At 41.1% G+C, this 26,617-nt stretch overlaps 1 protein-coding gene across 4 annotated transcripts; it reads left to right on the forward strand.

Annotated features, from left to right (window-relative positions):
• Window positions 1-227: 227 nt before the first annotated feature.
• Window positions 228-20,275, forward strand: usp10 (ubiquitin specific peptidase 10). 4 transcript variants are annotated; one of them, XM_030087946.1, is made up of 15 exons: window positions 228-510; window positions 6,634-6,702; window positions 7,590-7,635; window positions 8,005-8,064; window positions 9,477-10,721; window positions 12,884-12,975; window positions 13,129-13,238; window positions 13,321-13,379; window positions 13,462-13,565; window positions 13,856-13,955; window positions 14,692-14,872; window positions 15,652-15,817; window positions 16,143-16,287; window positions 18,114-18,179; window positions 18,997-20,275. In XM_030087946.1, the coding sequence occupies exons 1-15, from the start codon at window positions 490-492 to the stop codon at window positions 19,182-19,184; spliced, it is 2,652 nt and encodes an 883-aa protein (XP_029943806.1). In that variant the 5' UTR covers window positions 228-489; the 3' UTR covers window positions 19,185-20,275. The 4 variants fall into 4 exon arrangements, with proteins under 4 accessions (XP_029943806.1, XP_029943810.1, XP_029943815.1 ...); XM_030087950.1 differs by having other exon boundaries at window positions 9,480-10,721; XM_030087955.1 differs by lacking the exon at window positions 8,005-8,064.
• The last annotated feature ends 6,342 nt before the right edge of the window (window positions 20,276-26,617 follow it).

The raw sequence follows: 26,617 nt of genomic DNA on the forward strand, positions 1-26,617 counted from the left end.
AGAATCACACCTTGTTGAGTCATATTGTTGTATTCTGACATATTAATGGACACAGAACGTATTCAGCATGTACTTGAGGAGTTCAAAGAGACCAAAGAGACAATTTCCCTCAGGGGTTAATAAAGTATTTTTATTCGATTTTAGTCTGTTCTGTGCTTTTGTTGTGAACTCGCGTGACCAGCCCTCGCGGAAGTACTTGCCGTGGCTCCTCGAGCTCACGCTCCACTGCTACAACCGTCCGCGCGCTCTCTGCGCTGCTTTTGGCTAGCCAGCTAGGAAGAGCTAGACGGAAATGGCGGTGACGGCGAGGCGAGCAGCATGAAGTGCTGATGCATTACACGGATCACAACTTCCTACTGCCAGGACACCGTTGGCCGAATGACAATGGCGTCGAAGTAGAACATCGTTTGTAGCTATTGTTACAAACCAACCCATTCCCGGGAGATTTTTTCATCTTGTCAGAGGAGGCGAGAAAATCACACCGGGAGCATGGCTTCTCACAGCAACCAGGTAGCTAAGCTAACGTTAGCCTGCCGAACAACTCATGCTGTCCGCACTCCTAACTCTCATTTCTACACTTCACCGCCGCCCCGCGTTTCAGCGGCGTCTTGCTCTAAAGTAATGCCACATTATGGTTAAATTTAGTTCAGTTGAGTGTTGTTAGCGAAGACCTCTGGGCTGTCGTGTCATTGAAAATCCAAGTAGTGAAAAGTGCTTGCTAATGCCTCCCTAAGCCTCATTGAAACACCACCAGCATGGTAACGGTGGCTAACAGGCCCCAGCTCTCTCCATTCAAATGAGCCAGCAATACTCTCCGCTGCGCCTCAACTGCAAATGACAGCCGATTTCAAACAAATGCTACCCAAGCGTGTTTCATTTAGTGTCGGACAGACTTCGGTGCGAGATCCCACAAGTGTCACGAATCATTTCTCAGTGAAAAGTGACAGAAAACTGCTGCGTGTGTGCATGGCCCACCTGCTCAGTGCTGCGACAGGCCTTCAAAGGCAACTACTAATAACACCAGATTAGTTTTCCTGTGAGCCCTCACTCAACATGACCACGCTCTTCTCTGGTATTATGCGAATGATCTGAGTTGTAATAAGTCAGAACTCTGTTATTCTGCGCTGTTTTAGCAATCTAACATCCCTGCACAGGTGGTGTGCTGATACTTTGCAATCACTCCGCTAGCTGGGCAGCTAAATACAAATGCGACAGTGCGGGCCTTCGTGGACACGCTCGTTTATTTCGGCTGAGGTTCCATCGAAAGCAAGTTTGGGCTTGCACACTGTCGTACACGGTTGTTAGTACACAGGCTTGTTTGTTGTGGCTTCCCCGAGGTTCCAGGTAACTCAGCAAGTTTGATGTTATTTCTGCGGAGGCTAGCTGTCATGTGGGAAGGCCCGATCTGAGGTCTGGCTGTGCATGCACAGACGCTCAAGGTCTGAAGTTTTTAGAGTCGGATTGAATGAAAGTTTTGCTACCATCGAAAACCCATCTTAGTAAGTTAATGTTCAGCTGCATTGATCGATGTTGCGGCTGACAGTTGAGTTGGCTGGTCGTGGCTTACGGCAGTAGTAAGAAAATCTCATTGAGGACTTAAATCTGCATGCTTTCACACTCCTTCCTCGACTTCAGATGTGAGCTTTTCTATTGGTTCTCTGTTTCCTGAAGTGAAAGTCTTCAGATTAAACCCTTTTCAATCACTGCTTATCAAATCATCCAACACTAATCGGGCCTGCTATGGTGTATAGAAAAGTGGAGGGGAATAGCTCAGCTTTGCAAAAATGTAAATATCTCGAATTGAGGAGTGACAGACATGGCTCCACACTAACTGTTGTCCAGTGGATCTGGACCATTGTCAACTATTTGATTTGGTCTTCTTTCCCTAGTTGGTAACTACTTTCCCTGTAAGTCAAAAATAGCAAGAGTAGGTGAAAGTGTTATGACTCATTGATCTATGTTCTACAAATGACACATGCCTGCTTTAAGTGAAAGAAATGATTAACATTTGAGTGAAATCTTGAAGTAAGAAAAGTGGATGAACTGGTAAGGCAGCCAGATAATCAGAGGCAGAACAAGAAGTACAGGCAGCCTGAACGTCCCTCTCTCCTGCAAACAGGTCGATCTAGAAATGCTTATCAATACTGCTCTATTTATGCAACTGTGGTCAAATGCAAATATTCTGTTATCAAGCTATATCTTCAAGACATTGCAAAACAATTTGCAGAGATATAAGTTTTTATTGGAATTTTTAAGCTTATAAGTTTTTTTTAATATTAATGTGCAAGAAAGTCCTGAAGTAGTAACTGTAATTAACAATCCATTTCATTTATTCATTATAGAAATAACATTGTGTGGAACATTTTGAAAAAAAAAAGTCAGCTTAATTCAGAGCTTTAAAGTTTCAGTTGTGGTTTTTAGTAGCAGTCAATGTATATTAAAATGATCCATGTCCCAACTGCAGTGCCACTCTTAACCTCTCAGGGTTTGATGGAGGGATATTGACTACGCAGGGATTATACTTCAAGTAAATGTATTTTAAATCTGACTGGAACTTCTTTGTGTTTGAATGTATCTGATGTAGTTTATCTCAGCTTATCAGTTTAGTAGTGCATCATAAACACGGAGCTTCCGCTTTGCAGTTCCATACTGAGGTCAACTTTTCAGAGATGAAAATACTGGCTTGAAGAAGTTTTAGGAAAAAATGACAGTTTCTGTTTGTTGTATTAAGTAACGGAGCTACTCAGCAGAATGATGTGACTTGTACAGCTGTAAGCTGTTATTACAGCGCTCTCATTTTTGCAATATCTGTATAAGAATATACACTTAAGCACACATCAGATCTTCCTCAAACTGTCTCAAGCTTTCTGGCTAAGTTGGGGTTAAAGCCATGGGTTACACTTGCTTCATGCATCCGTGATACCTTTGGTGTAAATCCTCTGCTTGTTTATACTTGACTCAGACGCTCAAAAGTTAAATATTCTACTTTTTCCCCACAGCATTATCACTAAAGCTCAAATAATGTCTAGCAGCCTGGGACGTGTTTTGAAATTCACACGCTGCCCTCCATATGCCAAACCCAACATGCACAACATGAAATTATAGGTGCAGGTAATGATTACTTTAATTGTAGTTGTGAAATGTTATGCCTCAATTTTACAGCTGTCCAAAATGGAAGGTTTTTCCCTCACCAGAAATTAGCAGGTAGCAGCTGCCTTTGTTATGGTTTTGCTGTTTAAGAAACATTAGTTTTGAAGTGGAATCAATATCGTCTTAAAACAGTTTGAAGTAACTTGTATTCCATTGTGAAATACAATGCGATGTTGTGGTATGTTTGGTTAATTTTAAGTTGAGGGTTTGATTTAATTGCTAATTGAACACACACACACACACACACACACACACACACACACACACACACACACACACACACACACACCCCGATTTATTTGTAGGTTTAGATGGAATGAGAATATCTATATTAACAGTAAATTTCAAAGGAAAAATCTGTGTTGGCCTTGTCAGTATGAGGAAGTTTCACCAAAACTCTTGAATTGCTGAATATTTGCTTTTATCTACTGGCGCTAGTCAATGTGGAGCAGAAATAGAAATGATCCGTGTCTACCCCTTTCGCCCTCCTTAGTGTTTCTCACATGTTCGAATTGTTGTGTCGCCCTATTGCTCCATAAGATTGACATACATGCCCTAGCATGCTCCAGATATTCATTGAAAGTTTAACTTCCTTTTTTTTTTTTTTTTTTTTTTTTTTTTTTTCCTGTGGCGCTACAGCATTTTAACATTGAGTCAAGTTATATCTTATTAACTCAGCATGCCAGTTTATGAGCATGAACACAGCTGTGCTGGACCTGTCCTTAGGATGAATTAGGCTACTGATACAGTGAAAAATGAAAGTTTATAACAATTCTAAGATGAGGATAATGTAACCTGGGTATGTCAACTGGTGTGTTCTGTGATAATTTACAGGTGAAAACATTGATCGTATTGTTTCATCTCTTAGTTAAGGCCCTGCCTCTGGCCTTGTGTGTGCATAATGCACTCATACGCACGTGCGGTGTCGTCATTAAAGTGTGCCGAAATCATACAGATGGATAAATTGTTGTAATCCACAGTCCAAACGAGCAGCGAGGGAAGCTTAGTGTGGTACGTGTGGCATGCCTGCAGAAAGCAGCAAAGGGACATTCTTTCTGTTGTGATTGCATTAGCCATCCTGAGGCCGTTGGATTACGGCTGGCTGTTTGTCGCTCGTAGTGCCATTTCAGCAATGTGGACCCTCGCGTGGGGCCTCGCTTGCAAAGAGTTACATGTGCTTGAGCTGCACTTTCTTTTCTCTGTGCCTACCCTTTCACGTTGCACTGTTTATTGCACTGAGAGGATTAACGGCGAGCGAGTTCATGTCACCCCTGTTGCTGTGTGTGTTCCACACACGGGAACACTTATGGGACACAATGTGGTGATTCCTCTGAAACTCTCAGGATAATCTGCCGGGGGTGTGACTTAACTCCTGTTAATCATCTCAGGAAAATTACTTATTGAGTAGCAATGGCCAAAATGATGCTTGAGTAATTCCAGATGAGGACAGAGTGACACAGCATCCAAAGGTGTACTTAGAGTAGTCCAAGGAGCACCTGCACACTTCTTCCTGTGTCCCTCCATTCTTCACAGTGACATTGCACTTTTTAGTTGGCACTCCGATAACTCAATTTGTTCACACAAATTCTCCAGGGTGCTGATTGTGTTTTGCTGCCCGCAGTGGCAGGATGTTTTTTTGGCTACCTTGATGAATATGAGCGCTTTACTCAGTAGCTCTGATATCATGACGGTGGAAAAGTGGTTAGGAGAGAATGAATCCGTCGCGAGTTAAGTTGATTTCAAGAACACATGCCTGAATAAAACTATTTTTCTTTCATTCACTATTCTGAATCATCTCAAATCTTTGTTCTGTTTTTTAAAAGCAAAGATTGAGGTAAAGAATCTGTTTGATGTCAAAAGGATGTGCAGCTATGTAGCTACAGGCAACGCCAAATTTATAGGGCTGACTGAAACAATGCATTTATTTGATTGAGGCCTCCTTAAAATATACAACCAAATGTGTTTATGTGGAGACTTTTTGGAAATATGACTTAATTACTTTCGATTGAGAGGCCAGATAGTTCTGTTTACATGAATACTGAATAAGGGATTAAGTCTATGGATCAGTCCCATAATGCTTTGCAGTGTGGTATTGACTTTTTGCGATATGTGCAGATGATGCCATGTCAGTTTTACTCAGAACTTCACCACAATTGAAAACTTCATTTATTAGTTCAAAAAATTCCACTGTTCAGAGTCTGTTCGGAAAGAGACAGCGCTGTATTTGAGAGCGCCGTTTTCTCTTGCATTGACAAGTATGCTGGTGCCTTTTGTCCTCAGAAGCTGGGGTCATAAACAGGGTAACAGCACCTGATCCAGTCATATCCTAATTTCCATTAATATGGATATGGACGAGGAGTTGAGTACAAAATGTTTAAATGGCACGCTTTTAATTGGATCAGCATGTGATCGCAGTGAATGATTAGGTTTGTACATTATGTGTATGTGAAATTATAATACCACAACTTCAAGGATTGGGGAAAAAACAGTATTGGGGTGTTCCTCCTCTGAGTCGTCTGAAGGCTTTTTGAGGATTTGTCATTGCCTGTGTCTTTGCAGCCGAGTTAATAGATAACAAGAGCATTAAGTGTAGTCATAATAAAGGTTGCGACTACCACAATGCAAAAAAATAATATAACATATTGTCTAATACCTATGACATGTTGGAGGAAGGTATGTTTGGTATGCCACTGTAACGATTAAAAAAAAAAAATTAGTATTTTTTTTAATTTGCTGCTGTTTTGTGATTTGGGCAGGTTTTCTTGTCACAGAATTGTAGCAATGTTCAGTTAGGAAACGATGAGCTATGCATGCTGTTATCTGAAGGGATTGATTCATTGTTTAATTATTGATGGCTAAGTTTCACTGCTCTGCATTTTTAGTTGATATATTAAGACCAAGTTAGCGCTGGCCCCGTCTGAGCCTTCCCAGTTCAAAATGTTGACGGTGGCCACCTTCAACGGGTCCTGCTGCACACTGCACGGCATTCTGTTTAGAAGGTTGAGGAAGTTGCAATAAAACATGCTCCTGTTTTGGTTTTGTGTGAAGATCACAATGTTTTAGAAGCTCCCAAACCTGCATTACTGAAAGCAAAGCAGCCCTGAAGTCAAATCAGTGCTGTTGGAGTTGGTTTATGTATAACGCTGCATGACTCATCATTTCATGTTGTGCTTTACCTTTGCTCGAGCTCGCTGTGCAATGCTGATGACAGACTCTTTTTAAAGCGCTCAGACGCAGACACCAAATGAACCAACCATCTGAATCTGTTCCAACTGTGCAGTGAAAAACAACCCTTGGCCTGATTTGAACTTGAATATAAATAATAATGATTTGAACTTTAAGCACTGATGTGTGATTTAATCCTTAAGGTCATTTGAAATGGAGAATCAAGGTGTTTTTTTGTGAGATCCAATTAAAAAAAAAATATTTGAAGCTACTTCTAAAAATAGTATTTTAAGCTGTTGTGTTGATTTCTCTCCACAGTACATCTTCGGGGAATTCAGCCCTGATGAGATCAATCAGTTTTTTGTGACTCCACGATGTTACGTTGAGGTAAGATCCTACTTCAGGAAATGATGTGTTGTAGTATGTTTTTTTTTTTTTTTTTTTTGAATGTCAATATGTATCGTTGTTACACTCTTATAACATATATAACGCCCTCTGATCTCAACTATTCACATGATATTCTTTTGAATATAACTGAAAAGTTAGTCCTGATACTATGAAACAACAGATGCTTCAGTTTGGACATGAGTTATTTGGTCTGCATACCGTAAATCCTCTTATAGTAGCCGGGGCTTTTATTTTTCTCAACTGTAGCTGGCACCAGGCTTTTAATGAAAGGAGGCATGTATAAGAGAGAGGCTTATATTTTAAAATGTTCAAATAGAGCTGAAAGATCTTTTGTGTCAGTTTCAACCCAGTAAAATGTACTGAGCTCATTTATTGAAAACAAGTGTCAAAGAGTACTGAAACAGTAAGAAACAGTGGTGCCGTTTAGAGCTGGGGGATATATATGGAATTAATTCGGTTTTATTTTTTCAATCGATGTGAAAAAAATTTAATCTCAACATCGAATTGAATGTTTTCTGCCCCCTCAGCCTTTTTTACCGGACGCATGTAATACACACAGTCGCCATACCAGGAGGACTGGCGCTGTAGCACAGTCAACATTCTCTTACAAATGAGAAGAGTTACAGCACCGTATCGCTTTACAGGAAAAAAAAGAAAAGACAAAAAAAAGCTTACATTGGGAGGCGGCTTTTATGAACTTTCTTCAAAGACGCACCCAGTCATTAAAGGAGACAGGTTTTTAATTAAATACAGGTCATTATTAGAGGATTTACGGTATATATTTGGTATCATGACAGACTTTTATCTAATGTCATGTAAATGTAATGGAATTGTCAGTCTAATGGTTCTGTGTTGTCTTTGTGCAGCTTCCTCCGTTCAATGACAAAATCCCGTGCGTCACCCAGTCTTCTGGTAGGTACTTTTCTTACACACCATATGACTTTATCTATATATATTTATATCTGAAAACATACATTTCATCTAAATGTTCTGCACTATTCCATCAGCTGATTTGTTTTCCTCAGCCATTGGCTAGTTTTTAAAACTGGTCTTTAACTGAACCGACCTGCCTCCTCAGGTGGAATTTGTTTTTTAATGTCCTTGTGATTTCAATATTTTTACTTTGTAAGGGGACAAGAAATTCCAGTACACTCTAACCAGTTATTTTTTTAATTCCTGATATTTTGGACCCCCCAGTTCAGTGATGTTGTAGCATGGTGTCCAGTGGTGATCCGTTTGCACATGATATTTGCCTTACTTTGGTTTGTATTGATTATTTAGGAAGTTACTGCACTCCCGCTGTACCTTATATTATGGAGTCTGTGGGACTGCAGGTTTGCGGTGAGTTGAGGAGTCCAACACTTTGTGGCTTGACTAGCTGTGTTGTATGTTTGCTGTAATACTGAAAAATCCAAGTTTTCAAAAACTGGTGGCTTTCTAAACTTTGCGCTGTATTCTTCCTCTTGCCTGTTGGTAAAATCTGTAGAGCTTTGCATGCTGAAGATACTGTTCAGTATCTCATCTTTTCTTGCATTTAATGCATTTTCACTACTGCAGGGCGCCAAGTTAAAACCTGGATGAATTTTTCAATGATTTAACCATCATAGCTTATTTATGCAGGGCATAGTGACGGTTTTCTGTGGTAGCTAATATCAGTGTTCATGTTTATTCTTACTTGGCTTAAGTTATTCTGCTAAATGCACTTCACTGTAATCATGTTCAGTATTACTAACAGAATATCCTCTAATCTTACCAGAGGAAATAACCGCCTTCTTAACAGAACGTCAGGGTTTACAGTTTGAGTTGAGTTGTCTTGATGAAAGTAACTTGGTTTAATTTTCTGATTTGCTCTTACTAATGTTTTCTGTTTGTTTTTTTTCACGCCTTTTGCACCTCTCACTGCATAATTCCAATTTCAGTGTTTGAGCTTCCATTCAACACATCTTCACTAAACATTCAAACTGCTTTTGTTTTCCAACGCTGACTTACAGTTTCCTGTGTTACATTGATGTTTTATGTTGCAGGAGGAGTAAACAACACATTACGAGGCTTTGACAGAATTTTGTATTATTGTTTCAAACTGTATTTTCTTATTTGTAGGCCTTTTTTGGCAACCATCTGTTTGGTAATATTAATGTAAGCTTAAAGCTATCCAAGTTGAAAAATTTTACTTCTAAATTACACTTATAATGCATAAGTTCATCATAAACCTATTTTACTTGACTTCTCTTTCCTGCAGAAACACAAAAAGGTACCAGGATTTTGCTGAAAATGGTTCCAGACAACTGGAAATATTTGTTAACAGTTGATTGTTAGTTGAAACATTTCTTATTGTAGTTGATATTTACTTTGGATTCGGTATAATTTGGTTTGGGAGGTTAAGACGGTCATTCTTCACTTTAAGATGACACTAGTTTTAACACCATGTTGGCAAAGTTGAGCATTTTACCAAATTATTCTCCTTGCAGATTTCCAAATCTGGTCACAAATTGACATGCATGGATGTTTGGTAGCGAATTAAAATCATCTTGTAGAGTTTTAATCCTCTGGGAATTCCTGTCATTGTGGGGTTTCTAATTGTAAACGTTGGCGTTTCTCACCTTTTGAGATTCACAGCACTACAGAGTAATCTGGTGGGATCCCATCAGACAGGCCTCATTACTCCTTTGCATGAAGGCTTCTTCAACATTCAGGATATTGATATGAGTTTGAGTTTCTTTTGTATTTCTAATTCATTGCAATGTTGTCCGCAGCAGAAGACTATCAGCGCATTGAATTTGGCGTGAACGAGGTGATGGACTCCAAGCCTGTCGGGGTGAACGATCCTTTGTACAAGGTATCGAGCACCCTCAACCCTCAGGCTCCAGAGTTCATTCTGAGCTGCCAGTCGGCCCAGAAGGCTCAGCAGGCGTCCCCTCCGGCCGCCGACGTCCCCGATGGAGCCCACTTCAACTCGCTGGACGGACCGGACTCGGAGGCTTTATCCCTGGACAATCACCAGGCCTGCCCAGACATGGACGGTCTCCCAGGCAGCCTTGGACAACGAGAGAGAAAGAAAAAGAAAAAACGACCGCCGGGGTATTACAACTACCTGGACCCCTCAACTGGCAGCGGCAGCGGTCCGGGAGACGGACCGCCCGTGACGGCGCTGGTGAATGGACATGCACTCGGTGGCCCTCACCACAGTGCCGAGGATGTGGACAGTAAGGCATTGTCGGGGGCTGAACTTCCCACCCCTGGACCTATCTCCACGGCAACGGCAACAGCTGCTGTAGCGGCAGCCAAGTTTGCCCCCACATCCACTGCCAATCAGAGGACTTGTGATAGCCCTGATGACTCCTCTTTGGACTTAACAAGTGGAGCTGCCTCTTTATCAGATGGCAACAATGCAACTTCCTCCTCTTCATCCTCCTCTCAAAGCAGAGAGATGACAGAGGGACCAAGGACTGCAGAGCAGCAGCCAGATCATTTGGCTCTGAAGAGCCCCGAACTTTCAGATACTCCACACAGCCCTCGTTCCAAATCACCTCTTCCTGCTGCCGCGGCCACTGCGGCGGCGGCGGCGGCCACCCCCTCTGTCATGACTTCCATTACGACTACTGAACTGGAGGCAGGGGAGGAAGCAGACAGTGGGGTGGCCAACGGCCTCGCAGAGCCTATAACTCCTGTCAGTGCAGACGGACACAGAGAGGACTGTGACAGTGGGGAGCAGGCACAGCAGGACAGCACAGACTCTGCTGTCCAGCCAGCAGCGACAGAGCAGGCAGCTTCGCCTGCAGCTTCAGCTGCACCCACTGCCAATCTCCCCAAATCCTGGGCGAGCCTCTTTCACAACTCCAAACCTCTGCCCGGAGGCCCTCAGGCCTTTGTGGAGGTAAAGAATGTTGTGGAAGTGGTGTCTCCCTCTCTTGCTATGCCAGAACAGCCTGAGAAAGTTGGGGAGGTAAAAGAAGGCCCTGTCCACGTATCAGAGGATCCTATGGCCCCCAAACTTGCAGGTATTATATAAAGCTTTTTATAGCATTCCTTTAAACCATCTTTGTTGAAGGGGTTTTGCTGGAAGTGAAGTTCATTGCTGCTAAATTCACTTACAGCCTGAATCATGTGCCGCGATTACTCCTGTTCCCAAGTGAGCAAAAGCTTTTAAACACCAGTTTCAAAAGAGTTGCAGTAGCAAGTGAGCTTTTACAGTGTCATGCTGTCTATGCTTTATTCTATATTAGGATTGAGTTATAAATGCTGCCCAGTGGCTCCCCACTGGAAAAAGGTTCTCTGTTTAAATTTGTGTGCACCAAATGAACACTAGATGGTGGCACTACACCCAGGATAGCTTCCTGAAGTTAAACCTTGTGCAAGCTGCTGCTTCTCATTACAAGACTAAAAGTAGGCGAGACAACCCTCGCTGGACTGAGTGAAATATTCCCACAAACCATTTAGCATCTTCTGTTATGTTGCAGACTCATAATCAGGTGACAAAAGATCTGTTAGTCCTGTGAGGCCTTTGCCAGGCAAATATGGATTTACAGTTGGGATGAAGTGGTTGTTGGATAATTATTATTTTAGGATGCATTTTTTTTTTCATCTTGAAGTGTTTGGGCCCATATTACTATTTGAAATCAGATTTTAAATTGGCAAAGAGAAACTTTAAAAATAAATAATAAAAAAAAAAAAAAACTCAGAGCGCTTGTAAATTTTAAAGATAAACCTTCCAACCACAATTTTGTCTGATTTTGGGTTTTGCAGAGAATCTGTGAGACCTACGTTAAGATATTTTAGATGTGAACACTGAACAGTTAGTCTTTCAGAGCAGGGACCAGAAAGGGATGGAATAAAATCACTGCCGGTTGGGTGCTTTGCTGCACACATGCTTCAGTTCCAGGGCAGTTGTTTAGTGTCTGCTGCGACTGAGATCGCTGGAACTTTTATTTATTTTGTGATAAAATGTGTGTGCAGTCATCTGCTCAGGTACAACACATAACTTGTATAAATTTAAAAGAGAGTTTTTCTTTGAGAACTTGAATATCACAAGTGACTGAAGCCTACAGTCTGTACAATCCAGATGTTTTAAAGCACCAATTGATCAGTTGGAAAACAAAGAAATAGTGTGTAGAGTTTATGAGCAGTGAGGTTTTTACAGAGGGGACATAGAATGGTGTCTCACTCTTCAATACTTAGTATTTTAGTGACTAATCAGTTTTATGTGAGTGTGTTTCTTGATGTTTAGTCTGTTTGCTGCAGTGGAACTCACAAGACCTACAGACACCATTGTTTAGCCACAGACTGTTTGGTTCACGTGACGGATTGAGATCAAATAGAAAAGTCCATAAACTTGTAATGAGGGTCTCTGCTGCAGTAAACGCTCACTGCTCTCTTTACAACGAATATTTTCACATCACTCGCTCAGCACATTTGACAGATGTCCCTTGTGTGACATTACAGCTGGAAGTCATAGAATGATGAATAGTCTCAACCTTTTTTATTTTGAAGTTTCACCTCTCTGACCTCTAACGTTGTGTGAACATGAACTGTATAAAGTTTCTCGCCATGGAGGTACTTCACTAACTGCATACATTTTTCTATGAGGTGTTGTTGGTCAGAAAGTCTCACGCTCCTGTAACTGAAAGGCGTGGCACACAAGGACCCTGGACAGATTTTCATCTTAAATAATTAATACTTATTGAATGCAGCGTCTCACAAATAAGTAAAACAGAAGCTCAAATGATTCCCTCAAATGTGGTAGTTCAAGAATGGGATTGTAGTCTGTTCTACAAATGCAGGTAGTTTAACATGTGAACGATTAATTTGAATCCAAAAATGTGTTTGTCATCGATCTTGTTGTCTCTGTTCAAATGATTTTTGTCTTTGTGATTGTGTGACAACAGTCCACGTTACCATGGGTGCTGTTCAGTGGCAGCCTCCCTTCCTAGGCGTGGCACAGCAAGACCTTGCTTTTATTCACACAGCCTCAGATGCTGCTGCCATTCGAGGCAGGAATAAAAGAAGGAACACTTGTTTTGATAGTAGTGAAGTGTTTTTCCCGTGTTTCCAAAATGATGTAATGTTGAAACGCTACGTCGCCATTGGTGAATGTATGCACTTTGGAAAGTATGCAGTCACTTGTTGCTGTTGTTAAGAACATTGTGTTTGTTTGAATCCCCAGAACTTATAGAGAATGTGAAGTTGATACATAAACCAGTGTCTTTGCAGCCGAGAGGACTGATCAACAAGGGAAACTGGTGCTATATCAACGCTGTATCCTTTCACTCTTATTGGTATATGGGTTTCATTTAGCCCATTATATTTGCATGATTGATGAACTTGCTTTTACTCGTTTCATATTTTTCTGAGGACGAGGTCAAATATGTCGGATGTAAATCCATTTTCTCCATAACTCTCAGCGTTCAGACCCTACAGGCCCTGATTGCGTGCCCCCCCATGTATCACCTTATGAAGTCAATTCCTCTGCCTAATGAAACCCAGAGACCATGCACCTCCACACCCATGATAGACAACTTGTAAGTCGAGTCTCTGCACATTTCAAACCAGTAATGTGTCTCTCTCACAAAAAATAATGGAGGGTTTCTTTTTCTCTGGCAGTGTAAGGCTGGTGAATGAGTTCAACAACATGCCCGTGCCATCTAAACCCAAACAGCAAGGTAGGACATCGGACGGCTGGATCAGAGACTCTGTTATGATGTTTGATCAGCTTCATTAAGATTTCATGATTTGCGTCTGCAGCTGTTGGTGAAAAGGTCGTCAAGGACATTCGGCCTGGTGTTCCTTTTGAACCAACGTACATTTATAAACTCCTCACGCTCATCAAGTCAAGCCTTTCTGAGAAGGTAAGCTGTTGTGTCATTGAATACTTTTACTCTGGAACAAAAAGTGCCAGGAGTTGTCTTGTTATGATTTTTTTTTTTTTTTTTTTTTTTTTTTTTTTTTTGGATTCATCATCTCATTAAGAGTCTTACTCTGACTGGTTCAGTTTTAATGATGTGCTGCAAATGAGATGCTTATCTTGTGATTGTTTTCATTCCTGTCTAGTTACCTTTCAACGTGTCAGCGAACCGGCTGCATGCTCACATATTCATGGAATGATTTTGTGTTAATTGATGCTGATGTCCACCATCAGGGTCGGCAAGAGGACGCGGAGGAGTACCTGGGGTTCACGCTCAACGGATTGCATGAGGAGATGATGGCATTGAAAAAACTTCTCTTACCTCAGGAAGAGAGTAAGGAGCCTTTTCCACGTACCTGTCCACACCAACGCCAAAGCAAGACTGATAATACTACACAATGTAGCATTTGTTTGCATGTTGCTGTCCTTATTAGTGCTTTACGTAACAAATTGGTTCTTCCTGTTAGTTCTTCATCTTCAACCAAAAAAATGAGCAAACACCACTATGGAGGTAGAGAAGAGACAAATTTTCCCATTTGTGATTTGACTCATGACCTAAAAAATAGTGGAAGGTTCCACCAGACACAGAAAAGTAGTTCACATTTGAGGAGCTACTCACTGAAACTCTGTTTTCTAATAATAAACATCCATGACTTCAGGGGGAGTGAACCCTCAGATGGCTGAACTGACTGAATTATGTATATATTTTTTTCTGTGGCGTCATTATCAAAAACAGTATCTGCCCCATTTCTCAAAATAACATCAACTTTTGCATATGCCAATTATTGAAGATTACTGTATTTTTGAAGACCTAATTTCATAAATGTGTAACACACTGGTGGACTGTGACTGGATCATCGTACTGCAGACGTCCTGGAGGACACTCCATTGACTACAGTATGCCTCCGCTTTATTTCCTGGCACTTCTTAAACAGTCGAGTGGTAAATTTTGTCGGCTGTGACAAGATGGCGATCAAAAGGCTTTTCATTCATTTCGCCAGCAGAGCTGCTCCAGACATCTTCACCTCTAAAGTGGTTTTGCTTTTCTCTCTCTTTTTTTTTTTTTACAGAACCCCCCACACCCAACGGGCCAGAGTCTGTCCCGGGTGTCGAGGAAGACCTTGCTGATAAGGAGGAAGAAGGAAGTGACGATGAGTGGGAGCAAGTGGGTCCCAGAAACAAGACTTCCATCACTCGCCAAGCAGACTTTGTCCGCACACCCATCACTGATATCTTTGGTGGACACATCAGGTATGCAGACAGTTTGTGTTCAGGTCAAATGAATGAAGCTGGATCCTTTCAGCTGGGAGTAGCAGCGCCGACAGTTTAGGACAGCGTTGACGTCCTGGTTATCGTGACCTTCTTGCAGTTGATAGATTCACCGTATATTCTGTGTCCATGACCTGTGTTTGTGGCGCGGTCACAGTTTGGTCTGCGGTCGTCCAATTTTACGCCTGTGAGTTCTTCGTAATGACAACCAGTTGAAGTCGGTTGTGGTCAGAAGGCTCCGCAGCGAGATGTGAGGCTCCCATCCACAAACAAAGGTCTTAGCTTACAGTGAATCTGGACCGTTTAGAACCTGTGTGGCTGCAGCCTGCACAAATAATACGTTCTGTGAGGTTTGGGCCTGGCGCTGTCCTGGTGTACACTGGTTGCTCAACGTCTTTAAGGATTATTTTCTCAGAAATGGTTACACTGGCAGTGAAATGTTTATAGAAAGTGGTGTGCACGCCCTCTCTGCTTGGAAGTGACCCATGGAGCGACTTGGCCTTGACCGTCTCTTGATGTTTTACTGCAGCAGTTAGTTATGTAGTAATACAAATGAAAAGAATCATGCTTTTTGTTTTTTTTAATGTCAGACTTGGCTTTATCACTTCAAGAAACTGTAAATGTGCAGTATTTTCATATTAAGAACGTTAATCATGAAGCTGATAAAAGAACAGTCATGATGTTTCATTGATTACCTTTGTGAATGATTACTAATATATTGTAATATAGTACAATAATAATTGTGTGTCATCTCGTTTCAGATCGGTGGTCTATCAACAGAACTCTAAAGAGTCGGCCACTCTTCAGCCTTTCTTCACCCTGCAGCTGGACATCCAGTCGGAGAAGATCCGCACTGTCCAGGAGGCTCTAGAAACCCTCGTGGCTCGAGAGTCAGTCCAGGGCTACACTTCAAAAACCAAGCAAGAGGTACAAATAAAATGAATGCGCTGGATTCATAAGATGGTTTTTGCATCTGACTGTGTTTTTTAGAGCTTTCAAATAAACAATGACTAGAAATGTTTAAACTACTCAAATATATTTAACAGGTTTTCATGATAGATGGTTTAAGATTGTAAAGAGGGAGACATTTTAAAATGCATTCATCTTGATGGAATGTGTTCAGTCGACATTCTAATTGTTCCCTCATGCATGGCACGAACAGAAAAATCTGTGAAAATGTGTGGCCTTTATCATTAAGCTGAATCTTTGAATGCCTGCACCACATCTGATGCATTTATGTCCTCGCTTCCAGATCGAAATAAGTCGGAGGGTAACTCTAGAAGAGCTGCCTCCTGTTCTGGTGCTGCATCTCAAAAGATTTGTTTTTGAAAAGACTGGAGGCTGCCAGAAGCTGACCAAGAACATTGAATACCCCGTTGACCTAGAAATCAGCAAAGGTAAGGACGGACCCTCACTCCAAGCCTTTAAACTCACCTATAACTGTTATTGTACTGATCACATTGATGGCAACTTCCTCAAATTCACACAGACAGCATATTTTTGAGTTTTCACCTTTGTAAATCTTTGTAAATCCTCATTCGGCTTTGTTTTACACCCTGCTCACATGAGAGATCTGCCGTAAACGGTCATTTTTAACTTTTGTTTGGGGACTGGTAATGCATGCTGCCAGTAATGTTAAGGCTTCCACACACTACAGGATGATCGGGCCGAATTTTGCCCCGATCGAAGCCGACAGGGTCCGATTGTCGGGAGCATGCAAATGAGTTCGGGTCCGATCTTCGTGTAGTGTGCGGTGTGTTCTGAGAGATTTTTTCCGGTTGGAGCCTCTCGGGAGGCGTCAGAAGAGGAGATCGTAGATAATGAACATGTTTAATATTTCCGATCGCAAATCCTGTAGTGTGTGGTGCTCTGAGAGGCGCCGATCAGCTCCAAGTAGACCTGTCCACACCCTCGAAATAAAGCTCCCTGATTGGCTGAACAGCTCCGTCTCACCAAGGTGCCGCTGATTAAAAAAAATCCACTCACAGCTGTCAGAGCTGGATGAATATATGTCTGAAATATATTCACTATATATGACAGTAAAACAGAAAAGCCCGAGCTCCTAAACTCAGCTGTACAGAAAGTGATGGTTAATCCTATCGCTCCTGGATAAACTGTATTTCCTCCATTCAGACCCAAACTCCAATTTAATGCATCTGCATCTCGGCCAGTCCTGCAATAATCCCAATGTTTTAATTCATCTCAATTATTAACCATCACGAAAGAATGGGGAAGAAAAAATAATAATAAAACAAAAAAAAGAACTTTCCGCTGACTCCGTGCCTTCAGAGGCAGAGCGGACGTATCATGAAACTTTTCCTAATCAAAGCTCAACGTGTTTTTATTCTGATTTAAACTATCAAATCTGTGGACAAAAAGAATGATTTAAGATAATTGGTGATTTCCACTTATTTAAAGTGGAGATGAATGTTAAACACAGGAATGAAGGGAAACCGCGCAAAGTCACGTTGGACTGTGCAAGATTTGGAGGAGTGAGGAGCCGATTCTCGGCTGAAGAATCTGCTAGTGTGTGTTCTGCTCCGGAGTAACACCACACACTAGACGATCAGGAGAGGAAGATCGGCTGCGATCTGTCCTCTGCTGTCTTCTACTGTGTGGTCTCTGAATCGGGGAAGATTGAAAAAAATCCTGTAGTGTGTGGCGGGCTTTAGTCTAACAATGGCGTGTCGAAGGTTTCAGCAGAAATTCACCATTTTCACTTGAAGTTGGTTTAGTAGGGCCTCCTCCGCGAGGACTCTGATGCTGGTCTTGATCATTTTGGAATTCATGAAGACAGCCGGGGGAGTTCTCCTGCAGGGAACTGTCTCATCCACTGAACGTGGGAGTCGAGTGTTTTAGCGGCACAGTAGTGTGCTCTCATCAAAACGAAGATCATCGTTGTCATGCATAGTTAATGTAAGTTAGCCATAGGTTTCCTGGAAGGCTTCAAGCTCAGAATGAATCAGACTACGGGGAAGAACTTGTGATGAAACATGTTTTAAACTAACTGATGTTTCAAGATATTTGATTCCTGCTATAGATTATGCTGAAGATCAAACCAATATAAAAACCCATTTCATCAAATCTGATCAGTAATTCTGTGGCTCTCAGAGCTCTTTTCATCACGGTGCAAAAACATCCTGTATTCACTTGTTAAGTCCTAATTTATTTGCATCAAGTTGGTGTAATTAATGTGATTTATTGATTGTTTTTTCCCTTTCAGATCTCTTGTCTTCTGGAGTACGAAGCAAAGTTGTGAAAGGCCAAAGAACATACAGGCTTTTTGCAGGTGCGTTCAGATGTTTGAAGTTATTAGTAATCTTCCTGCTTCAAAGGTTTGTGTTTTTAGTTTGTCACTGATGGTTATTTTAAATCAGTACATTTTAGTTAGTTGAACTTATTTGAAGCACTTTTCATACAAGACAAATACTGTACTCACAATAATAATCCAGGGAAGAGTTTAGGAAACATTGTAGTCGTCCATAAAAGCACCATAACATCACAAGTGGATTAGAAGCATTAAAACAGGAAATGTCTGAGTTCAAGGATAGACGTTTAGGACATGTCAAGTTAATGAATAAGAATCAGAATATATAATGTGCAACTGAAACGGAGCGACAATCACAAATGTCACGAAAAATTAAATGTAATATTCAACGATATTAATAGTTTGAAAGAAGACCATTTAGAAAACACAAATGATGAAAAACTTGATTCAACAAAAAAAACACAAAGTAACAAAGTTGTCTGTACTCACAGTACTTTCATACTGTAATCCTGAAACAATTTAATCTTGAATATTTTTTTTAATCTGTTTTCTGAGTTAGATTCCACCCAGCTGAAAAATGAACAGCTGGCCTGAAGGATGTATTTTTCTACACCGAGCAGCGAACATGAAATAATTTTATGTGCCTTTTTTGTTTAAGTTAAAAATAACACTGGAGATTAAAATAAAGATTTTGCTTGTGCATAGTTGTGGAAACCAAAACCACACAGGAAGGTTTCTAGTAAAACAAAAGGGAAAAACTGCTGACGAAGCCAGACTGAACGTTCAAAGTCATGAATGAGAACCGTGTGTGACCGTGCGTCTCCCTGTGCCTCCCCAGTCGTCTATCACCACGGAAACAGCGCCACGGGCGGTCATTACACCACGGATGTCTTCCACATCGGTCTTAACGGCTGGCTTCGCATCGACGACCAGACGGTGAAGGTCATCAACCAGTACCAGGTGGTGAAGCAGACGGCCGAGCGCACCGCCTACCTGCTGTACTACCGCCGCGTCGACCTGCTGTAGACCCGCGCACGCACGCATCTCCCCACACGCCCACAGGAACACACACACACACACACACCCGTTCACCCACGCACACACACACACACACACACACACACACACAACATACATGCTCATAATGCACTCTTTGACAGTACATCTCCACATGACACACACACACGCACACACACCAAATTATTGAACAGGAACACTGCCCAACTTGTTCTCTTGCAAGAAGTTTCCTCTTCTTCCCTCCGGTCCCTGCTTTCCTGAAAACCAGCTTTTCCAACCTTTTTTTTTTTTTTTTTCCTTTTCTTTTCTTCTTCTTCTTGTCTCCTTTTCCTTTTCGGAAGAAGAGAAGCAAGCTGCATTCACAAAGTTTTCCCTGTGACTGCTCTCTTCTCTGCACCACTGCTGTGTTTTTTTCTTTTCTGTTTTTTTTTTTTTTTTTTTTCTGTTCTTTGTTTTACTTTCAAAGCAGCAAGACGGGACTGTTGCATAGACAGAGGCGGGGTCCAGGTTTGGGGTTTGGACCCCAAGACCCCCACCGCCCCTCTCTGACAGCGAACCAGTGGACTCGCTCTAACAGGAGGAACTATCGACCACGGGCTGCGAGTGGACTGCTGGGGTGACTCTTGTTCCAATGACCTTTTCTTTCTTTTTTTTTCTTTTTTTAAGGAAATGACCTAGAAATATCAGTGTTTGCCTTCAAGTAAAGGAGAACCGTTGGCCTGACGAGTCCGCAGCAGTTTAAAAGCCTATTGTGCATTGAAAAGGCCCAGCACCAGCATTATCATAAGGCTCTTCTCCCGAGGCCAGATTGTTTTCCTCTCTGCCACCAAACTTCATCCTCCTCCATTTCCTCACTTTTATGATGCTTTTTAAACGTAGGTACAACTTGAGCCATCAGAAACAGGGAGGGGGGGCGGGGGAGAAAAGACGTCAAGTGGTACACTGAGTAGGAACTGAACTGCTTCCTTGTTTTGAGAGATCTTTGTTATGGTTTTTGGGTTTAGATTTAGAAAGAATATCTTTAAAAAAAAAAAAAAAAGAATAAATAAAAAATTAATGCGCTTTAGAATTTAATAACAAATAAGCTTCTGTGCACAAAATATAAAGTGATGTCATGATGACAGGCAAAAGCATATTTTACAAATATTTAGATTAAATTGTGAGAAAAACAAGAAAAAACAAAGATCTAGATGATAGAGAGCGCGTTTGGATTCTCAAGGACTCAGTTCTTTCACTGGAGAAGTGGCGAGCGATCGAGGCGGATTCCACTGCAATACCTGCCCTTGTTTACTTTGTACATTTCCTTGATTCTTTTTCTTTCTTTTTTTTTGTCTTTTTGTTGTCTGAAGGTTCCACCTGTGTATTGGTGGTTTATCAATGTAGTTTTGAGCCACACCACCCATCTTACCCCCCCAACTCAGCAGACAGCGGGGGCTGCCTTAGGTTCAGTGTGTCACGTTTTCTTTTGTTTTCTCCAGTCAGCGAACGAGCCGATCCCGAAACGAGGCAGTAAAACTTTCTGAGCTCCGAGGAGCTGATAGAATGTACTCAGCCGAGGGACGCTGAGCGCTGAGGGGAAGTGGGACGACATCTGTGTTTAGATCTGCATAAAAACCCCCGGACATGCGCACAAAAGGAAATAGTGTTTGCTTTTGTTTAAGGTATTGATTTTTTTCTTTTTTCTTTTTTTTTCTTTTGATCATTCATTGATTGTGATGATTTGTTTTGAGTTGACGAAAATGTTAGGTTTTTTTTCTCTCTTTTTGTCATTGATCATTTATCGGATGCTCCTATGCTCTTGCTCCCTTCAGAAAAGTATGCTTGCATTTGAATTGGTGTTTTGAAAAGAAATCACACAGGCTAAAGCACAACAACCAATAAAATTGAACTAGTTCTTTGCTTGATTTTTTTTTTTTTTTTTTTAAATTTCCGTTGCTTTTCTTTAAAGATTTTCATCCAGGAATCGTTTAATTCAAACCGCCAGTATCAGAGTCACAGTATTCACTCTTAAACTCAAGTATTTTCTCATGAAATAAACTCGTTTCGGTTTAGTTTTTATCCTCAGTCTTTTCCCATTTCTGAGCCAAGCCAGGTGAAGAGGTGAGACTGGTTTTCCAACTCAATCCTAATGTGATGTCTGTTCTTACGCCACTGCATGCAAAACCATTTAAGTTCACAAAACCCTGAGAGGTTCAATCTGTTGAGATGAAGCGAAAGTCATCTTTTCCAGAATTAAACATATTTAAATGATTCTTAGCATTTTTTTGGTTCATGTTTGAGTCTCAAACCTTTGACAGGTAAACCAAAGTGCAGCGTTATGAAGGCCGTCACGCCTCTCGTTCAGTTTATTCGCCTACTTCATTTGTCCTCCGCCGCTGGAGGCGGTCTTGCCAAGTCTCATCGTGACCTCCGACCCTTCGCACACAGGAAACTGGCTTGCCGCTCCATCGACGCTTGTCCCTGCTTTCACCATAACTCAGCTGTGCTGCTGGCTTTCTAGTCATTTCTGCACAAATTGTGACAATATTGATTTTGTTTTATTTTTTATTGTATTTTTTTCTCTTCCCCCCGTTTAACGAATGTTTGGCAGTTGGGACTTTGAACCAGACATCCGAAGCTTTCTGTTGTATAGTTTAATGGCAGTCTCTGATAGCTGGTCTGGAAATGTGCTGGTGAAACGCTTCAGTAATGTCATTCTTTTCGGTATGTGCTCCTAACACTATTGTCTGCTGGGAATTGTTGAGATATTGACCTACAAAACAAAACAAAAAAATCTATACTGTCTTTTAATTTTCAGCCTCCAGCATTCTATTTTGTTTATTGTTCAAATAAAGGATTGTGCAAAAAGCAGTTTGCTAATCAAGTCTAATGAAGGACTGCTTGAGTTTCTTATATTCCTGTAAAGACCTGTGCAGCCTCGACACAGTAGACTGGCCTACTGAACAATGTGCACAATAAACCAAATAAAATCATTTACAGATGTCTGTAATGTTCTGCCGCCACACATTTTGAGACTTTTGGTGTCACGTTTTATGAAAAACCATCCGTAGCTTGTGCATAATGTTAAATGTGCGCCTGGCTCCACCTCCCGGCAGCCCGGTGCTCTTTAGGACCGCGGCTAAATTCGCTTCTTCGCTTTAATGGGAAGCAGGCTCATTATTCAAAAATGTGCCGTCTAAGGTTTTCTACACTTTACTATTTATTCTCGCTGCACTATAGATCCGCCAAAGTGCGGCTTTGCTGTAAAACTGAGCATTTTCCTGATTGATGTCAGAACATCTTTCTTTGTTTTTTTATGGTCCTGCAGCCTGAAGAGAAAATTGCATGTTGGGACACCTACTGATGGACCACCTATACTGACAAGTGTGTCTCCACACATGCTTTTGGGATGATGCTGCTTGTATACATGCTGCCAACTCCTCCAGCAGACTTTCTGAAGTGGTTTGCTGCAGCGGTGATGGACCTACTCTCCAACACATTATTACTGCAGCGTCCACTGTGGTTCAGGACGAGACAAACTGTCCATGAAACGGGCTTTGTGCTGCATGATTGTCTTTTTTGTCGATGAGCCATTTGTTTGGTCATCAAAATGATGATTTAGGGTATATAATGGACATAGCACTATGTTTTGTGAAATAGGAGCAAATGAGAACAATAAATCTTTGTCACGTCTTTCTGTTCCACAGATCAAACTATGGAGAGTCACACGTTTGAGAAAGATTTACTGATTCATTATTTAAAGGCACCTTTTGTAGGATTAAGGTTTTTTTTGTCCATTCAGTTGATTATACAAGCTTCTCTATATTCCAAGATTTTGTTCAATACACTTTACTCAATTTACTAATTTAGTTTTACCTTTCATTTCTTTATTTTTCATTATGATTTTGTCTCAAAAACTAAAAACGAAAGAAGGAAAAAAAACCTACCTGGTAAGAGACATCCTCCACGGCTCCAGTGCCTTGAAACCCTGAACAGGATATTGAAGTATTCTTATAAAAGATGGATGAATGAAAGCAGATGACAGCAGGTGTTCACGAACACCGAGTTTCTGTTTTGAACCGGCTTCATGGACAACATGCTGTTCTTTCCTGCTCGTCAGTAATGACGTTATAAACCACAATAGCTTCAGTATATGGGGTTTTCTATAAATTGGTCTTGAGTTGTGTAATTATATTGGACTAATTTAGCCTTCCACACCTCTAACTTCATGCATTTCCTATTCTGTTACGATTTATGCGTCTTTTTTGAAGGCGTTCACAAGCACTCCAGAGTTTTGAAGGAATGTAAACAAAATGGTAACCACAGTTTCAAAGGCCTCCATGAGCCCGTATTGAAATAAAAAGCTGTTCTCTCAGAGAACAGAGCTGCAGTCTGTGTGGCGGTTTAGTTAATGCTGCTTCTGCTTGATCTCTACCAAAAGTCAAACTTGTGTCCCACTTGCTTTGGTTCAAATGAAGTCTAAAAGTAAACAAGGGAAGGATGTTTGAGTTGAGTTATCCTGCTTCTCTGAGCTGGGAGTTTCCAGTGTCCGTCTGGCTGCAGATGAATTATGTATCAGTTGATGCAGGAGAGTAATGAGTAACTCTGAAACAAGTCATTAAGGCTGGAATGAAAAAAAAAAAACCACTCATGAAGAGGATGGGAAAAACTTTATTGTTGTTGTCAAGGCAGATATAAAAAGGAAGAGAAAAGTCCTGAAAGTCCACTTCTTCACTTCATGGACTGAAGAAACTTTTTACTACAAAACTAATGGCATTTATTTTGATTTTATGTCTGCAAAGTTGTCCGAAATTGAAATACCATTATATTGTGCATTCTGGTGAAGCTTGTCTACTACTGGACTCTTGCCACATGCTGATTATGTATAGGTACGATGCTATTTATCTGCATTATAGTAGCTTTCTTTAGTTTTCTAACCATAAACTGTCAATAGGTTATGGTTTTAAGAAGTCGGGTCAAACCCTGACATGGTAGGAAGTAAAGAGATTCACTCAAAATGACAAAACCATCTAAAAATGAGCTTCTCAGACATATAAATAAAGACTCGGCAGTGTTGCCAAATAATCATCTGCAGGTCAAGCATTTTATGTGAATCTGCAAAACCAGGAATTAGCGAAAATGTGCGCTTTCACACAGCAAAAAGTAATGAGTGTCCAAAGTCTTGCTTTCATTGCATGAGGTGATAAAAAAGTGCTGAAGGGGGGATTTCACATAAAACATGCTTTAGGTTTGTATCAAAGTGAACCTGTGGTTTTTGAAATCATTGTGAAACGTCTGAAAGCTCTCCACATTTAATGAGCTTCGATCTACAAAACTGTTTTCACAGTATTTTAAAGACTGCTTTTCTGAGTAATCTGTGATGCTAATGATACTATTATCATGTTTACTGCTTGTCTCTGTGCTTGAGTGCAGCCCAGTGGTCAGTAAAATCCAGAATGTATTGATGTTTAAAGGGTCTGAGGCATGCAGGGCATATTTTGTGTTGTCGCTCTGCTTTTCTATCGTCAGTGATCAGACGCTGAACCTAATTCGAGAAGTGACGTCTGCAGCAGACCTCAGTTACTGTCTTCACTCGGCACGGTGACCAAAACAGCAAGACTGCTCCAAGATTATAAGAAATATGGACATTTTCACAAGCTTCATCATTTCTACAGGCCGTGATAGCAGCCAGGAGTCGACTCAGATAAGAGCAAACAAACCACAAATCCACCAGGAACTGTTGACACATCTGTGCTTTTCATTTAAAAATAAAAACTCCTGGGAAAAGATGTATGTCCCAGTACACCTAAATATACATACGTATTAAATATTCATGTTTGATTGGATAACTGTTAACTCATTAAAAACACTCAAAAGTTTGGATGCCATAACATTTCAATTTTTTAAACTTGAAAGTGTCTCAGATTTGCTGAGTCGGTAATGTAGGACATGAGGCCATGAGCTCACTGTGAGAGCATCCTCCGTCTTTACTCCTTACTGAAGATCACAGTCGTACTGGGAAAGAGAGCTGATACATGATGAGAAAGACTTCCTGTAAAATATGCCTTTTTACAGAGCAGAGAGCTCAAACTGAGTCCCTGTGAGGAGATCTGAGGTGTCACGCTCTAGCGAAATCAAACCAAAATGAAGCAGATGATGGACGGACGCAGGAACTTTTGAAAAGTTTTCTGCCCTGGCTAATGACTGTTCACATACAGTAACTATATTATTGTAGTGCTGCAGTGACACGTTTACTGAGGTGTTATCTGATGATTGATTCACTCAGTGGTTTCAGCAGAAGCTGGATCAGTTGTATGGACGAACATACTCTGTAATCTTGATAGGATAAATTCTAAAAAGTAACAGATCAAAGAATGACAACAAAAGGAAACAGAAACCCAACAGTTGAGATAAACTAACATGTAGACAGCAGCAGAGAGTCCACTACAGCAGGAAACCAACATTCACACATACATTCAAACTTTCAGGCAATTTAGAGTCACCAAGTGGGAAAACCCCAAGACCCAGAGGAAACTGGGTGCACGACTGCAAAATGTTGACAAACTCACCTCATTTCACTGGAAAATGAATCATTGTTCATCTGAACAATGTCTACATAATGCAACCAGGCCCTAAAAAAAAAATCATATGTGCACACACCAATGCAGAGTGACCAGAAAAATCACAATAACTGGATGCAAGCATGCAAAGTGCACACAGAATTAAGGCCAACCTGACTCAAACCTGGAATATTCTCATTGTGAAGCTTGAGCACGAACCAAAAATATAATCCTTATATAGAAGAGTTATATCACTGCTAAATAAATAAACAAATAAATAAATAAATAAAAACAGGAATTACAGTTTCATTATATTTCAGTATATATACAATATATTCTCACAGATATGCTTTTAGGGGCTGTTTCTCCCGACTTGATTACTATTATTATTATTATTATTATTATTATTATTATTATTATTATTTTAACATTATGTAATCGATTTCTTCAGAGGATTTAACGAGCCAACCAATACACAGGCTGATTTCTTCCAATATCTAAAACCTCTCCATCGTCTCGGTCAGGGTTTCTCTCGCTGATCAGCTGGTTTTGCCCACATGTCGCGTGCGGTCTGGTCTGTTTCTGGCGAACCGGCTGAAGTCCGGCGAACTTCATCCCCTCGGTTTATTTCTCCCCGCTGAGGGTCTCCGGGGCCCACTGTTTGGTTTGAAGGATACATATCTGGGACAGTAACTGTCAGCCAGACGCGATTCAGAGATGGAGATGTGACTGCCTGCCGCTCTGCTGATTTACTGTATTTGCAGTTTCCCTCCTGACAGCGTCCCGCGTGCGCCAAGAACATCGCCTGCTGGAGGAGTGGGGGAGTGAGGAGAGTGAGCAGAGCAGAGGAGGCACACTCAGTTTTTCCTCTGGTCCTGAGGGGTCTCCTTCTCTATATAAGGG

Source organism: Salarias fasciatus, chromosome 1, assembly GCF_902148845.1.
Source record: "Salarias fasciatus chromosome 1, fSalaFa1.1, whole genome shotgun sequence".
Classification (NCBI taxonomy): domain Eukaryota; kingdom Metazoa; phylum Chordata; class Actinopteri; order Blenniiformes; family Blenniidae; genus Salarias; species Salarias fasciatus.